The sequence below is a fragment of the Lygodium microphyllum genome, chromosome 30 (genome assembly GCF_053477565.2).
Source record: "Lygodium microphyllum isolate KBCC chromosome 30, Lygodium_microphyllum_v1.1.10, whole genome shotgun sequence".
NCBI classification, from domain to species: Eukaryota; Viridiplantae; Streptophyta; class Polypodiopsida; order Schizaeales; family Lygodiaceae; genus Lygodium; species Lygodium microphyllum.
Window position 1 is genome coordinate 78,998,300 of NC_141164.1, and position 18,197 is coordinate 79,016,496.

The 18,197-nt window shown below is 44.4% G+C and overlaps 1 protein-coding gene across 1 annotated transcript in view; it reads right to left on the bottom strand.

Moving 5' to 3' along the window:
* The window catches only part of LOC148010019 (peroxisome biogenesis protein 3-1-like), an 87,256-nt gene that overhangs the window by 54,432 nt on the left and 14,627 nt on the right, over window positions 1-18,197 (bottom strand). The window contains exons 2-3 of the mRNA XM_087673083.1: window positions 11,402-11,530; window positions 11,113-11,215 (exon numbers count right to left, since the gene is read on the bottom strand). Coding sequence (XP_087529209.1) covers window positions 11,113-11,123 — 11 coding nt within the window. The 5' untranslated portion in view covers window positions 11,124-11,215; window positions 11,402-11,530. The remainder of the gene's footprint in view (window positions 1-11,112; window positions 11,216-11,401; window positions 11,531-18,197) is intronic.

The window sequence follows — 18,197 nt, forward strand, 5'->3', positions numbered from 1 at the left end:
TGGCAGTCGAGATACCCGAAAGCTGGCTGTTGAGAGAAAGATGGCAAAAAAGTATTCCATTCAAAATGGATTACTTTTTAAACAAAGCAAAGCGTGTGTGTTCAATGATCAAGATATCAGCAAGAAAATTTTGTACGAGTATCACAATGCGTCGAGCATTAAACACCCTAGCATACACCAAACTTTGGCCTTGGTTTTATTGGCCACATATTAAGACTATGGTTGAGTCTTATGTGTCAGTTCCCGCAATGTCAGCTTAACAAAGCTAAACGCTACAAATAGGCGGAGATCTTGCATCCTTTACAAATTCCTAATAAGAAATGGAGTACCATTTCTATGGACTTTGTAGTAGGATTGCTCCATACGAATCGAGGTCATGACACAATCTTGATTGTGGTCGACCAATTGATGAAAATGGCTTGACTCATTTCTATAGAGACGACCGTCAAAAGCCATGAATTGGCTGGTCTTTTTGTTGATTAACTTTATAGACTTTATGGTTTGCCTAATAAAATAGTCGATGACCAAGTAGTCTTCTTTTCTATGGGGTTAACATTAAAATTCCTCATGATTTCTCTTGAGTTCTAGGTTTTCATAGTTCCCTTAACAGCTTCTAGCCTATAAGATGTTCTAATAATTTACCAAGTGAATACTCTAAGATCGCAGCATTCCTTAAGAGACTTACCTTATTTCTATTGAATTTGGATGGATTTTTTCTTTTTTTAACCTGTGGTATCGCAATTAGTAAAGGGTTGTTATCCGCACCCATAACTCCGTTATTGACTCCTATGCTCGCAACTCCAATTGTTGCTTCCACGTTAGTAGGGTCATTCGCAATTTCTTCTTTTGAATTCTTTTTTTTCGAGGCCATGACGGAAATATGATTCGTAGAAGAAGAAAAACACAGCAGTAATACCAGTTGGCAAGGGTATAAGACTCTCGATGATGATGATGGTTATTGCGGGATTCAATGATGTAGGCCTCACGGATGGTTCTTCTTGCTTCGTTGAGAGCAATACTTCTCTCTCACTAGTAGACGGAAAAGGGACGAGAATAGAGGTATGACTTCTAACCGGATTGATAGAATAGGATAAAGTTATTCAGTGTCTTCTCTTCTCGGATTAGAATAGAAGAGAATGAGAGATCTTCTGCGTATCCCCTTCCTTGGGTTGAATGGAATGATGTCTCTTCATCTCGTGGAATAAAGTCTCCTCCTTCTCGATCAGCGTCTCGTCCTCGTCAAAATTGCTCGTCCCTCTTCTTGGTCATTCCCCCAAGCCCTCAATTTATAGTTTTGCAAAGGGGGGGGGGGATGAAAGAGACGACGCTTGCTTTTTAGCATTTTTCGATGACATCATCGATGATAAAGAGAGAACGCTTTCTTTTAGCGCTTCTCATGACATCATTGATGACGTCAAAGAGAGAGCTCCACTTTTGTAGCACGAAGATAAAAATTTACGAATCTATGGGCGAGCACCGCGTGGCATGTCGTCGGACGGCCGTCACTCCAAGGCTTACGACTAAGGTGGCGACCAAGGCATAGACCTTGGCATCTTGGCCTTAGCATACTTGGCAACGGGCTGCAACAGTGTCATCACCTAAGTGCACTTAACCACCAAGTGACTATCCACTAGGCTAGTTCTTTTTGTTGTTTTATACTACAAACATAGTTTTAATAAGCTAGTCTTAGGAGGGTCTCCCAAGTTTTTTTTTCATGAACTGGAATATAATACCTCATTAATAATAATTATTATCTTCATAATGAGAGTCAGTTTCATAAATCAATTTTCTTTGGAATGTATACGCACATTAAAATAAACTAAGTAATGGGGACATTACACACGAGGAGTTGGAATGCTGAAAGGGATTACGAGAATCCCATTGTACATCAACTTCTTCTTCCAAGGCCAATTAATGTTGGGACATTAAATGTGCCACAAGGATTAGCACATTAGTTGTGGATGGGCGCTAACCAATTCTTGGGCAAGGTCAAAAGAATCACTCTAAAAATTAATTAATTAATTATGAAAATTACCTTTGAAAAACTGCTAAGTGGCAAGACAAGATGCCACTTGTCAAAACTTCTCATGCAAATTGGGGGAGGGTTGTTTAGGAGCTGACTAGGGGACATTCCAACATCAAGAAGCTAAGGGAGAAAGGAAGAGCCATTGAATGAGCTCTAAGAGAAGTAGCAGCTAATTGCACAATGCAACAAAACAAGGACAACATGTTTCCTTCTCCACCTCAATGGGAGGTGGAAGCAGAAGAGGAGGGCTTGAAAGTTATTACCACCATCACAATTGTTGTCAGAGCTATCGATCAAAAGATACTCCTTTCAACTAACTCTCTCTCTCTCTCTCTCTCTTTTTTTTTTTTTTTCGTAAAAGGTAATTGTATTAATTACGAAGAAAGTACAAGATTACATGATTACACGAGTACAAGAGGCACGAGGGCCATAGGCCAACGTGCGGGAAATCCCCGGACTAGGGTACTAAAAAGTTACACCAATCATGGCAAGGACCCAGAGGCAATTGCCAAATGCCAGGAATACAAATCCTCCCGAGGGAGCAAGTCAGAGTGCCTGATGAGATCTAGCTGCCAATGCAAGAGCCCTTTAAGCCTTGCAATATGTCGCGGTACATTAGAAGCCGAATCAAAGAGAAAAGCATTTCGGGTGGTCCAAATGTGCCAGCATCCCCAGTATCTGAAAAAATGGAATAAGATCTTCATATGTAACGGTGGTGGTGTGGGATACTTCGGGCGCACAAAAACCCAATCGAAGGGAGTCAGTGAAGACCCCACCACCGCGTGCCAGATTCGTGACAAGAGTGACCAGATATTCTTGGCGAGCGGGCAAGAAAGAAAACGATGTCGGGCCGATTTCGCCGAAGTGGTGCAGAAGAAGCAAGTGCCATTCGAGATTCGACGCTTGGAAAGGGCCGAGGCAAGAGGAAGACCACCAATCATTACCCGCCACAGAAAGACCTTGCATTTGAAAGGTGTCTTGTTCTGCCATCCCTCCATCAGCGTTGCCTGCCACCATGACAGTGATTTCCGCAGGCCCCAAACAGCATTAACTTTCACGCCCAACCATTGGTGATCTTTAATGAGAAGATGATACACCTGATTAGTAGAGGCATTTTCCAGACTCAACCGGCCTGCAAGGTCCCAGTCCTGCCAAGGGCGATCCATAGCCAGGGCAGGAAAGGGTTGCCTACCCTGAAGTTCCGAGGAAAGCTTCCCCCACAAATCACGGTATCCGCGCGGGATCCTGAAAAGTCTCCTAGCAGTCCGAAATGATGCAAGGACATTGCGAGTGGCAAGGGTAGCATCCGCAATCGAAGTCACACCCAAACGGGCCATGCGGTTAAATCTTGGTCTGAGCTGATGTTTATCTTCCCATGAAAGTAATGTGGATACCGCCAACAATTCCAGCTGAAAAGAATTTGTCTGCACGCGGTCCCCTACAGGATGCCAACGGGCCTTTTGGAGCACCACTTTCCAAGAGCCGACCAAATGCACTAACAAAGAGGAAGAGGGACTGGAGAAACGAGCGTCAGCATTAAGGACATGCCACCATGAGGCTCGAAGCTGTGTGTTACCCTGGCGGAGGCCGCTGTCCTCAAGAAAATAACGGGCTATGATGGTCCACGGGTGATGATCCACACACATGGCACGAAACAGAGACCAACGAAGAGCCAGCATATGAGTTTCTGCATCCAAAATAGCTCCACCACCCATGCGCTTAGGGGTACATGCATGTGACCATGAAATCCAGGAAATGCCTGCCTGCAGTGAATCTTTCTTCCATAGCATGAAACGAATGGGATGAGTAAGAGCCTTCAAAGTACTGGGCGTCCATGGCAGTAATGGCAGGAAATACGTCAGCATTGGTAGCATAATTGTCTGAGCCACTTTGAGGCGGACATGGAACGGCCAGGCTTGCGACTTCCAATACATAAACTTCACGGCCAGTTTGTGTGAAATCCACTCCAGCAGGGCCTTTGGCCGTACATCCACCCCCAATGGGTATCCAAGATGCCTGACAATCGCGCCATGAGAAACCACCTGGCCCTGCCAGCCTAATGACTCTAAATCAGGCTCCGTGCAACTGAGAATGGCTGACTTGAAGGCATTGATGCGAAGACCAGAAGCTTGACCAAAGAGCGTCCAAACATCTAATGCCTTGCGAATGTTATCCCTGTCCGCCTGCAAAATCATAAAGGAGTCATCAGCCAAGGATTGGCTAATGAAGTGCTGCCCCAAAGGAAGAGATAACCCTGCCAGCTGGGCAGAAGCCGCCATGGAGGATAACATTGAAAGGACCGGGTGAGTTGCCAAGGCAAAGAAGAGAGGACTCAAAGGGCAGCCTTGTCTGAGCGAGCGTGCAAGGAGAAATGGCTCTGTGACCCCACCATTAAGCATAACTCTTGAAGAAGCCTCAGTACTAATGGTGTAGATCAATCGGGACATGCGGATCCCAAAGCCCATAGCAGACATAAGCTCTGCAAGGAAAGACCAGTCCACACAGTCAAACGCCTTTTCCAGGTCCAGTTGAATCAAGACCACTTGCTGATTGGAGTGCCTCGCATAATCAATAGCCATTTGCACATTCAAGATATTGTGCAAAATGTTGCGTCCCTTAATGAAACCATATTGGAGGGGGTGCACAAGAGCTGGAAGGTGCTTGTGAAGCCGATTTGCCAGCACTTTGGAAAAGATTTTATACATCACGCCCATCAACGAAATTGGTCTCCAGTGTTGCAGCTTTGACGGCGAAGGGACCTTGGGGATCAGTTTGATGAGGCCTTCTTTCCATGAAGAAGGCATGACCCCTGTTTCCCAAACCTGCTGGAACATGACCACCAAAGGCTTTACCAACTGCGTGGCTGAGTGCTCAAAAAATTCATTAGTGAGACCATCCCAACCAGGACTTTTATCCTTAGGCAGGTGCAACAACACATCCATAACCTCATCTTCGCAAATATCCGCCTCCAAAGAGGCTTGCATATCAAGCGGAACCTGCTGGTGGACCAGCTGATAGAAGACCGAGCGGGCATGCGTAACCTGGCTAGACGGCAAGGATGAAGAACCAAAAAGATCCATAAAATAATTTCTGCACATATTGATAATGGTCTGCGGATCAGTGACCATGCGACCTTCCGAGTCCTGAAGTCGAGTCATATTTTCGCGAGCCGGAGAAGCATGCAAGGCGCGAAAGAACTTATGAGACTGGCAGGCATTATCTTGCAATGTGTCAGTCAAGTTATGCAGCTTGGCCTGCTGATAAGATTTCAAGCTAAAGACTTGAATAAGATGGGCCAAACGCCGCTCCAGTGACAGCAGAAAATCATCATCTGGGGAATCCAGGAGCAAGGAACGGACCAAGGCCAATAAGTCCTCTGCTGCAAGTCGACGGCGGCGACAAAGAGAGGCAGTGTGAATCCCATACTGCCGAGCAACCCGCTGCACATTAGAGAGCAGGCGTGCAAACGAAGCCAAGCCCTCAGAGGCGAAGTCCAATAAGAACCTCTCAATCAGTTGCTGCATATAATCCTGAAAAATTGGATGCTTCAAATAAGAGGAGTTGAAGCGTAAAGGGAGCTTATCCAGGAACTGCATAAAAGGTGCAACAGATTGTGCCCGCATCTCAAGCTGGAGGGGAAAATGATCCGACAACGCATATTGCTGCAAGACCTTCATCTCCAGCATCTCGGGAAGAAAATCATCCCCCTGCATGATATACATTCTGTCCAATCGCGACCAAGTGGTTGCATATTGCGCAGAATGAAAAGTAAAACCTGAAACAGAAGGGTGAAGCCACGACCAAAGATCTTGCTTAAGTATGTGCAAAGCAAAGGAGTTCCACACCCGGCTTTCTGGCGTATCCATTACCGAATGCCCTGAGGTGGACTGCGAAGAGTCAACACACATATTGAAATCTCCCATCAAAAACCCTCTGCGGCCAAGTGCCATGGAGCCCTGCAAAGTCAACCATAGATCCCGTCGGGATGTGGGATCATTGGGAGCATAAAGTCCCAGCAGCCATAAAATCTCACCTTCAAATAGGACTTCGATTACCAGAAAGCGGCCGTGCACATCATTTTTAACAAGAACAGGCTGGTATTTCTCATGAACAATCATCAGCACGCCCGAATAATGCTTAGCATGTGTCCCTGCATAAAACAGACGAAATCCACGACAATCCACAACCTTTCCTGCCTCACCATGACTTTTGTGCTCCACTGCACATAATACATCCCACTGATTTTCATGCAAGACAGACCACATGGTATGCTGCTTATGGCGAGAGCAAATGCCTCGCACGTTCCACGTGGCAATCTTCATATATTTTCAAACAAAGGAAGTCAGGAACGAGGCGCCTGTTGCCTCGATTGCATCTTTTCCGCGAGGGCATCCAGGACACCCTCATCCAGAAAATCAGCCAATACTGCAAATGAATTCGGGCGACCTGCTTTAGAGGTAGAAGGGAAATCCACTACCTTGGGAGCAGGGCGGGGATAACGCCTATCCCAAGGAGTAATCACATTGCCTTTCGCATCAAACGCCAGCTTAGCAGGTGGGCCCTTGGGGCCCTCGGAATAGACTTTCCTTGAAGACGGATTGCGGGGGGCTGACGGGGCCATGGTACGCACAACCTGCTGTGGGGTGACCATGTCTTTCCTGCGCGTGTACGTGCGCACGGAATCCGGGGAAACATGAGGCCCAGGATCTGCCAGGCCTGCGTCCAACTTTTTACCTTTTTTTTGTCGTGCCTCAATCCAATCAGAGCTAGGAGAATCCAAAGCTCGGAACTGTTGTTTACCTTTTTCCATGACAGTAGGGGGCTGAAGGGTCTCCTGTGTCTGGGCATCAAGCACCATGTCATCCTTGGGCTGCACAACCTGCGCCTCCTCAGAAGACAGTTGCCGTTCCGGGCATTCAGCTACAAAATGCCCTAATTTACCACATGAAAAGCAGTGTCCGGCAAAATTGCCCCATTTCAGGCGAAAATGCAAAGGAGGCATGCCAGCGCAATTGAGGCGAAGCCACGCAGGCCTTTTCCTGGCCGTATCCCATAACATGCATAGACGGTTTCGGTTCATAGCCCTGAGGCTGGGGGGAACCAGCACTGTGCCCACAACCGCCATCGCGTCTTTCAACAATGGCCAATATACCGCTGGACAATTTTCCACTTCCACCCACACCGAGCATTCGCGTTGAAGCAGACGCTGGAAGTCAGCCATAGGGCGCCATGGTACCACATGGACCAAGCGGCGGTCAAAGAATAGTGGCAACTTGGACAGTAGCTCAGCTCGATGCGATTCAGATTTCAACAGCACCTCATAAAAGCCGCGAGGGCCAAGGAAGATCTCCTCAACATACTCCCCTTGCAATAAGTGGTGCATCCACTGGCGAATATGTGAGAGCACTGGGATCCTGCCGGTGAAAAAAAGTATAACTGCACGGTCATAGAACACCGAGAAGGACCGCAAGACTGATTTTGGGTCCACTGTCGCTTCCAGCACATCATCCGCAGCCGCAGCAGAGAAAGTTTCATTATTATGCTGGACATAATCGCCAAGCAGAGTATTGGCAAAGTCCAGCAAATGCTCCCAGTCTATTTCCTGCGAATCCACAGGTTCGGAGGCAACCTGCGCATAGGAACGGTCCTGAGGACCCATTGGCTCGTCTGAAGTGTGCTTAGAGCGTTTGCCTGCCGACGGCAGTTCAGAACCCGGAGGCGGCTCCTCCGTGCATGGCACCATATCCTCCGGCTCCTCGGTATCGGAATCAGGGCCAAGGGCTGCCACCGTCCGGTCGAGAAAATCCATATCCAGGCCAGCCATACCGCTGTCTTCTCTCTTTCGCTCGCTCCCTCACTGCAGCAGCAGGATGCACTGTCTACAGTCTCTGCTCTTCAATAATCTGCTGCCTCCTCGGCACAGATCTGTCCTTGTAAAATGTCTATCTGCCTGTCCCTTCCTCTCTCTCTCTCTCTCTCTCGCTCTGTCTCTCTCTCTTGCTCGCTCCGCAAGTCCCGCAGACCGGCACAATCAGGGAACCACCTGGCTGCAGCAACAGGACTGCAACGGAGCACCTGTGCAGAACAGGACAGACGCGCGCCGGTGAACCCCTGACGAATAGGGCGTGTGAAGGCAGGCGAGCAGCTGAGGGCACAGATCCAGGTGAGTGTGCAACGTCCGAGGGGAGACGTCAAGCAGAACTCCTTGCAGTGGGCCACAGTCGCACAGCAGAGGGCGAGCGGGTTTGGACCTGATGGCCACGGCAGAGGACGGATGCGACGGCAGGAAAAGAGGCAGGGACGATGCAGACCTGTGAAGTACGGGTGTCGTCGGCGGGTGGGTCTTCAGGCAGGTCGTCAGGCGGCGCGCAGGCAGGTCGTCAGGCGGCGCGCAGGTCGTCAGGCATCAGGCAGGTCGTCAGGCGGCGCGCAGGTCGTCAGGCATCAGGCAGGTCGTCAGGTCGTCAGGCATCAGGCAGGTCGTCAGGCGGCGCGCAGGTCGTCAGGCATCAGGCAGGTCGTCAGGCGGCGCGCAGGCAGGTCGTCAGGCAGGTCGTCAAGCAGGTCGTCAAGTCATCGCGCGGGCAGTCAGGCGTCAGGCGGCAGTCATCAGGCAGGTCGTCAGGCGGCGCGCAGGTCTAGGCGACGACAGGACGGGGCGCACCGACGGCAGCATCGCGACAAAACTCACTCTCCCCTCTCTCTCTCTCTCTCTCTCTCTCTCTCTCTCTCTCTCTCTCTCTCTCTCTCTCTCTCTCTACATCCTTATCTCTCATCCTCTAACATTCCCTCCACCATTCCTCACAATTTGCAATTTGAGGTGAAGAGCAATTGCAAAAATTGCTGCTAAAAAGCCTAATTTACAGCCGAAATTAGGATTTCATGTCAAAATATAACTGTTGTGAAAAAAAACTAGAGAGACAGTAGGGTTTGCACGAGAAAATTTATGTACGGCAAACATCGAGAGAGAAGAAACACTCAAAAAAACACAAAAGGAGATGGTGAATGATGAATCACTGAATCATGCTAAGTGAATCACATTGATACGACAAAGCTAAAGCTCTTAAGATAACCACATTGTCCTGTCCAAATCAGGTGGCAGCACCTGTAGCGGATTTGCATAGTAAAGGGAGTAAAACGCAATCCTCCGGCAATAGGATATCGAAGGTAATGTTGAATGGTGAAGAAAAGGACAACCAAATGCAGAGGGATCGAAACGTTGTCCTCAAGAGCTGTCAGAGATTAAGCATATGCTGAAATCTCTCCAAGATGATGGTTCCTACCAAGGTGAATGATGGGCAACCAAGTGGAGAATACAATGCAAGAATATCTATTGTAAATGGCCTAAATCTACTACAAACAAAGCCTGATAATGAAGACAAGTGAAGAGGGCTTACACCAGATAATGTAGGTTGCAAAATGCCAAGCAGAGATGGATGCAAAATCCATGAACCATAATGTCATCCTCGCAAGGTATGAATAGCAATGGAGAGAATGGAGGAAGGAGAGAAGAATATGAAAGTGAGTAACAATGTCAGAAGGAATGAATATCTACTGTAAATGGCCTAAATCTACTACAAACGAAGCCTGATAATGATAACAAGTAAAGAGGGCTAACACCATATAATGAGGTTGCAAAATGCCAAGTGGAGATGAATGCAAAAGCCATGAACCATAATGTCATCCTCCATGGTGTGAATAGCAGTGGAGAGGATGGAGAAAGAAGAGAAGAATATGGAAGAGAGTGACAGTGTCATAAGGAATGAATATGTGGGATGAAGAATGAAGGTGGCGCCCCAACTCTCTTGGTGGCACCTCAACACTAAATAATGATCCAAATAAAGCATTTTTGGGGATATAAATGGAAAACAAAATAGGAATGAAGTAGGAGAAATGTATTGAATGACTTGGTTTCTCAACACCCCCTCTCAAGCCCAAAAAGAAGCAAAAAAGAGGAGCATAAGAGAGAAGACGATCACCCTACTATTAGCGGATATGCCAGTTCATGTGTGAGTCTGTGCATGCCATTTAGGGCTAGGTACATTGTAGTTATTTTAGGCACTTTTTCTAGTGGACATTTCACATATGGCATTTTTTATGCCAATCGGTCAACATTAATGCTGTCCGACCAGCCTTTATTTGAGACATATTTTATGCCTATATAATGGGGCTTCTTCTCCTTAGTTATTATCATTCACCTCCTTCAAATTCTAGTGGAGAGAGGGAGCCGGTGCTAGTGCCTTGACAGCCACTCACTCACGTTGGATTTGTACTATCTCATATTTTGGTATATGGATTCCATTTCCTAAGTATCTCCTTGCTATTGAGTTCTTTGTGCAGTGCTCTTTTCTTCTATAGTGTTTCTCATTTCCTTTGTCTCTTGTCTTCAGCAGTTTATTACAGCAGTTTTCCATGCTTCCATCACTGCATCCACTTCTGACATGGTATTAGATTTCAGGATCACAGTTCCTGCTGCTGTTTTGTGCTGGTGCAGGTCTGCGTTTTGACTTTTCATCTACTGTTTGGACCTGTTCTTGCTGTGTATTTCTATCCACCAATCAATGCCCTCACTATCAATGCAAATGGCGCCCCGTTCAATTGGTTCATGCCTCATCTTCAACAACATCCATTTTGCTTGCAAAATAAGGAGCTTACATCTCATGACCTAATCTGGAACACAAAGCAGAAATCACCCTAGTCCCTCTTATGTATCTTTCAAGACCTAACTAGTTATTGTCTCTAGGAGCTGCCTCTGAAGAGTCTCCTAAACCTGATGTAACAAAGGCAACAAGATGGCCATGCTCACCCAAGAAAAGACGTGCAAGGTTCCCTTGATCTCTACAATGGACATTTGAATTTAAGTTCACGAGAACACAAGATTTATGCTTTTGAATTCATTCATATCACTCAAAACAGCATGCAAGTCTGTAATACTCATTCAAGCCATTGATTGCACCAATAGGCCATCACTCGATTAACTTTGGAATTAGCATCAATAACACTATGGCTGTATAGCTTTACTTTGCTTTACTTGAAAGTTATCAATCAAAAGTAGCTTGGCTTTTGAATGAGGGATAAATACTTGCATTATAGCCATGATGTCTCATTCGGAGGTCATCCAATTAGCTCTTCCACTAATCCTTAACAATGCAGCCAACTCAGGTTCAAAGGTTTGGATGTCCCCACTAACTGTATACAGACAAAGACAAAATGTCATGAATTTTATGGCGTAGCTTTGAGGAAGACATACACAGAGAGAGAGAGAGAGAGAGAGAGAGAGAGAGAGAGAGAGAGAGAGAGTGTGTGTGTGTGTGTGTGAGGGAGGGAGGGAGGGAGGGAGACAGACACACGGAGAGAGAGAGAGAGAGAGAGAACCTGCTCATGGAGCCTCTAGTCGATCCCGCTCTCTTGTAGTGCATTTGGTCTCTCTTTTTGTTTTCAACTTTCAATATCCGAATTGCTGTGGATTATGTTTTGTTCTTGTTTTCGAGATTTGTGTTATTACTGTACAAGTATCCAACCATGATCAAGCTTTGTCAGCATCTATGTTGACAAATAACATTTCAATATCTACATAATCCATATCATTTCTATATATTGACTATACATTTTAATGCAAATAAGGAAGTATAAATTAGTTAAGAAATATACATACATCATCAAGTAGATATCACTTGCCCATAGAAAGTTGCAAAAACTTGTAGAACACTGACTCACTGTAAGGCTAAGTCAATACCAAGTTCAAACAAGTTTGATAACAAGGTTACACATGTTGTGTGCATTTTAATTTGCACTTCTTCACCTCATAATGCACTACTATTTCTGACTCCTTTATCCTATGAAGATAAGTAACATTAGCAGTTTGGTCCAAAAATGATATGGCCCACACATGCAGCCACAGTTTTCCAAAAAGGCTAGTCATGTGTTGGTGCTGTCTTGCTTGCTGTATAGGTCCAAATCCTTACAAAAGCCAATCACTCTGCTAGCCATCAGAATAATCCAACTTGTAGTTCATTACTAAAGCAGGGCAATTGCAGGACACTCTTTCTAAAATCATTTGTAAAGCCCACTCAGAGATTCAATATGGACAGAGATTGATCTACTTGGTGCTAATTACCAGTTCTAGTATCTACATACATAATTGGAGATGTTTCAACTATAATTACTCTTCATAAGAGGTGGCTCCCGTCATTGACACTTTATTCAAGCACCATATGATGTAAGCTGTGCATGAACTTTACCCTGAGTTATCAAGGAGCAAGTGTTTGGGGGCAAAACATTTACTTTACCGTTTGAACTTGAAGATATACTGCACAAGAAATTGGAACAGATGCCCATTGCCCTGCTTTTAAAGCAGCTCTGGTTCAGCTAAAAAAGGTGCATTGTGCATTCAATCTACGTTAGCTCATTAAAGAGCTCCAAAACTCAAATTCACTGAGTGTGTCTCAGAGTCCCACAAGCAAACTTCCCAATTTTTGGTCGGTTTCTCATGTATAAATAGCAAGTGTGCTGGCTCGCTTGCAACCCTTGTATTGCAGCCTGCAGGCATCCCCAGTCTATCCCCAGTTAACATCACATGACTGCCAGCCCCTCCTCTTCCTGCTGCCCACTCATTCCTCATCACCTCCATTGCTGCCATCCACATTCTTCAGCTGCCCTTCCATCCCCAGTCGTCTGCATTTGTCTCGAGCCAGCTATCGCCCAGCTCCAGATTGCTGCATGTGACCAACTGCACAGATTTTCAGGCACTACAATGCTGTGTTTACCAGCTCCAGCATCAAAGACTGGTGCATTTTAGTTTCCAGACTGCTGCCCTGTCATTTTCAGCATTATCACAGCTCTAGCTGGTGATTACAGCCCTCAGGATCCATCTCTGATGGACTTCACTCTCCGATTCTCCCTCAACCCCCTCCACGAGAGTCATCAGTGGTTTGACAGCTCTGCCTTTGAGCATCTTCTCCAATCATTGATTCATTCACAGTATTCATTCATTTACATCTAAGTATCTTTCTTCTCTATTTGTGTTTTTAGAGATTATGTATGCAAGCTTAGTAAGGCCTTATATAGTTTGAAAAAAGAACCCCCAGGGTATGGTATGATAAGATTGTTGAATACCTTGTCAACATTGGATTTTGCAGAGTAGCACAAGTTGACACTTACTCTATGTCTATGAGAGTGATATAGGTATTGTAGTTATTATTATATATGTGGATGATTTGATCATTGTGGGTGACGGTCAGAGAGAGATTGACCATGTGAAGGGTCTCCTCAATACTAAATTTAAGATGAAGGATTTTAGAGAGTTATGCTATTTTCTTGGCATAGAGATAATTAAGACTCTAGAGAGTATATAGTTGTTATAGAGGCAACATGCATTGGAAATGTTGAAGAAGTAGGTATGGATAATTACAAACCTATCATTAGGGGGGATTTGAGGTCAATTTTTGGCCTCATAAGAAATGTCTTAGTCATAGTGTTTTAGTCATATTCATACATTCTATGTTTTCTCCATGCAAACTCTACCATATCTTCACATGGTATCAAAGCTAGTGCTCTTCTAAAGAGTTACCTGAGGCTAGCGTGGAGCGCTTGGTTTTTCTTAATTACACTATATGTCATATGCTGACTCACAATCGCTCAGCCCACTCCATCTTGGGATCCTCTAACACTTTCTTTGGCTACTCATCCAATGGAGTCCTTGTTGAGGCATTATGGTGTTGATTTGGAGAACAACGCTCCGCATCTTCATCTTGTGTCTCATATTCCTCATAGGGGCACTCCGTTGATGAGACTGATCGCCTCTTTGTTGAGCAAAGACTATCCATTTAGGACACAACCAAAAGTTTGAATTCTTTGCACTCAAGCCAAGTGGCAAGTTCATGAAATCCATTATTGTGTGATTTTGATTATGTCTACACTCTTCCTTCAGTTATGCAAGAATCAACACCTAGAAGACCCAAGTCAATATCAATATGGATTTTAAGAACACTATGATCAAAGATGCTCGACAAGGCAATCCTTTATCTTTTGTTTTGTTTGAATATGAGTTTGGTGCTTCACAATCATCCTCACATTTCCCACCCTTTTCTCCCACAGTCACTTATACATTTAGATTCATCTACATTCCATGTAGAACCCTACTTTAGAACAACCATCTGTTATTCCATCTTAGCATATGTCATCTTTGATGCAAATTTTGTTGGAAATTGACAGCCAGCTATGGAGGAGAGAAAAGAGAAACAATGAGAGTGTGTTGAAGCAAAAGAGTAGAGTGTATCTAAGACCTAGCTCTAACTCAACTAGAGTTAACTGACTCTAACTCTAACTCTAAAAGTGGTGATACAACTTATAACTTTAGTTATGATCACACTAAGAACTAAAAAAGAACTAAGGACTAAAACATTGGGCACTACCCATAGAATTGGCAAATTCTAACACCCCTCTGCAGTACCAATGTGGTAAAGTACAAGAATGATCAATCACCAAAGGATAGCAAGTCTAAAGACTTGTGAAAAGCCTCAAACTTCTCACGAGGTAGTGCCTTGGTGAAAATGTCTACAACATTTTCCTATGTAGAAACATACATCAAGCTGATCTCTCCTGCATAGCATCTCTCTCTGACATAAAGGTAATGCACCTCAATATGTCTCGTGTGAGCATGAAACACAAGATTTCGTAACACTGCAATAGCACCCTGACTGTCAGAAAGAATGGGTGTAGGACCCTCCGATGGTAAATGTAGATCGGCCAACAATCTACACAGCCATAGACATTCCACTGTTGATGTAAAGACTACCCTGTACTCAGCCTCACATGACAAGATAACCACTATAGATTGTTTCTTGCTTAGCCATGAAATGCATGAATGGCCTAGAAAGAAACAGTGTCCACTAATAGACTACCTAGTGTCTATATCACTGGCCCAATCTAACTTACTGTAAGCCTGTAATTACAAATCTCCCCCTCCCCCCCGAAAAATAATAATGCATGTGACAGAGTACCTTGCAAGTATTTGAAGATCCGCTTAACAACTTGCCAATGTATAGTCCGGGGGCTATGCATATACCTGCTCACCTGAGATACTGCATACTGAATATCAGGGTGTGTGTTGCAAAGATAAATAAGACAACCAAAAGCTTGGTTGTAAATTGCAACATCAGACATCTCTTTACCGAACCCTTTGCTGGCCAAATATGCATCAATTTTAGAGTACCATGCACGAGGTTCCTATTTAAGACCATAAAGAACTTTGTTTAGCTTGCATACCATGTGCTCTTTCCCCTTAACCACAAACCCTGGAGGTTGTGACATATAAACATCCTCATGCAAATCCATTCAAGAATGTTGTCTTAATGTCCAACTGATGTACCGTCCAACCATGATTTGCGGCCATAGCAATTATACATCTCATTATACTAATATGGGATGTAGGAACAAAAGTCTCTTTATAATCTATGCCCTTATTCTATGCATAGCCTTTTGCTACCAACCGTGCTTTGTACCTGTCAATGGTACCATCAACCTTACGTTTGAGTTTAAAAACCCATTTGTGCCAATGGCCTTCTTGCCAAGTGGTAAATCCACAAGCTCCCATGTAGAGTTAGTGGCAATAGAGTCTAACTTTGCATGGCCTCCATTCAATGTACATCTGTACATCTTGCTCAGCTTCGTCCAAGGAAGTAGGCTCATCATCATCCAACAGTGAGCTCATAAATGCATGCTCATCACAATCATCTATTTCCATAAAATCAGCCAAATGGGTTCCTCCTACATGGATGGCTCGCATTTAAAACTAATCATGTGAAAATGCAGCATTTTCAGCAAATATGACATCCCTACTGACAAAAACTTTCTTTGTGCATGGATCATACAAGCAATAGCCCTTGCTTTCCGAACTGTAGCTAGTAAATATAAATTTTACATCCTTATCATCAAGCTTTCCACAAAGCTCTTTCAAAACATGTGCATAGGCTATGCAACCAAATATCCAAAAGTAGTCAACCTTGGGTTTCTTGCCATGCCAAGCTTCAAACAGGATGACTGTCTTTAGTGCCTTAGTGGGTGCACAATTCAACACATGATTTGCACACTGAAGGCCTTCTAATCAAAATTTATCAAGCAACCCCTTGCTTTTGAGCATACAACAAGTCATCTCAATAAGAGTGTGATTCGTCCTTTCAACAGCATCATTCTATTGAGGATTCATTCTAACAGTGGCTTGATGCATAATGCCATGATCAAGCACATATGTCTCAAAAGCACGAGACATATACTCCCTCCCTCTATCCATGCGAAGTATCTATACTTTCAAGCCAATTTCAGCCTCAAGCTTTGCAACAAGATGTTTAAAATGCATAAACATATCAAATTTTGCTTTTAGCCCATACACCCATGTATACCGAGAGTAGTCATCAATAAATGTAACAAAGTAAAGATGATCTCCAAGTGCACGTGTCCTCATGGGACCACAAACATCAAAGTGAATAAGTTGCAATTTTTAAACAACATGCACTGCACCATCCTTTTTTAAGGCAAATCTGTGCACCTTGCCCAAAATCCATTCCTCACATGCATGAGGAGGTGGAACCTCCACTGGAGGCAATGCATCTACCATATAACACCTCTGAAGGGTCATCAAACTCAAAACTCATATGTCCATAGAGGGCATGCCATAGCTCCGCATTCTGCATAGCCAGTGATAGAGTAGTGACTGCCAAAGCATCATGAGATCGTGCATCATAGGTATCCAACAAAAACAAATCTCTATACAAGGTTCTCAAAGAAATCAAAGAAATTTGTACCTCAGCTTGAATATCTGCAATAATATCACCTCGGGGTGTGTGCCAACAGTGAACAATGGCTGGAATCTGCCTCATGATGCTTGTCGGAGCCTCTAGGATAAAAAGCCCCAAATTTCTTGTACAAATGTTGATGAAATTGTGCATTGTCGATGCTTCCAATAAAGATTCACACATGGACTGCAAATCGAGCAAAGGCCCCAAAATTTTTTGTGGAAAAGTCAAAGAAATTGTGAAATTTCTTCAAATTAGCTGTCAATTTGAACTCTTGGAGCGAAAATTGACAAAAGCCCCAAATTTTGGACGGCACAAGTTGTGATTCAAAAAGAGATAGCCAAAATGGATGAGAAATTGCAAAAATTTTGAAAAACCCTCAAATCTGAAAATCAGGGTTTCTACACTTTTTAGGGTTTGCAGAAAATCGCAGGCAAAGGTGAGAAAATAAGGGGCAGAGCTGAAAACAGCAGCAGCTCCTCAGGTTGCATGCGCGCTGCATATGGGACTGTCCGTAGGACTGCACATAGGGCTGCGCGCAGGCTGAAAATAGCAGCAGCTCGTCCTTCTCTTCCTCGGGTAGAGAGCTTCTTGATAGCTATAGGACCTTAGACAGGGCGGCACCGGCTAACGATGGCTGAACTGAATCTGCACATAGAACCTACTCTAATACCAAATGTTGGAAAATGACAGCCAGCTACGGAGGAGAAAAAAGAGAGACAATGAGAGTGTGCTGAAGCAAAAGAGTAGAGTGTACTTGCTGAACTAAAAGAATGAGAATGAAAGGTACAAGATAGGTCTAAGATAGACCTACCTCTAACTCAACTAGAGTTAACTGACTCTAACTCTAACTCTAAGAGTGGTGACACAACAACTTTAGTTGTGTTCACACTAAGAACTGAAAACAATTTAAAGACTAAAACATTGGGCACTGCCCATAGAATTGGCAAATTCTAACAAATTTACACTTTAGGCCATCATTACACACTCAAAGGTGTATCAATTTGCACCTTGATACTTTTCTACCGAGAATGACACCAGCGCACCATGCACCTCGCTCATATCCACAAGTGCATAAGTCTATCGTTTGGCCCAATGCTAATGCGCGCCACCTACTTCATGGAAAGACACAAGGAGTGGAAAGAAATTACCTCCACAATTCAAACCAAATCTCACACTCCCTGATCAATCCTAGTCATATTTCCAATAATGATGGTCAATCTACTTCATTGAAGGAAAAAAAGAGTGGTAAAGTCATAATATCAAAAAGGCCCTTCCAGCATTACAAGCCTAAAAAGAATAGAATTTGTGCATTTTTCCAAAAACCTAGCCATGTAGATGACAATTGTCACTCAAAGGCCAAAGGTACTAGACCCAAA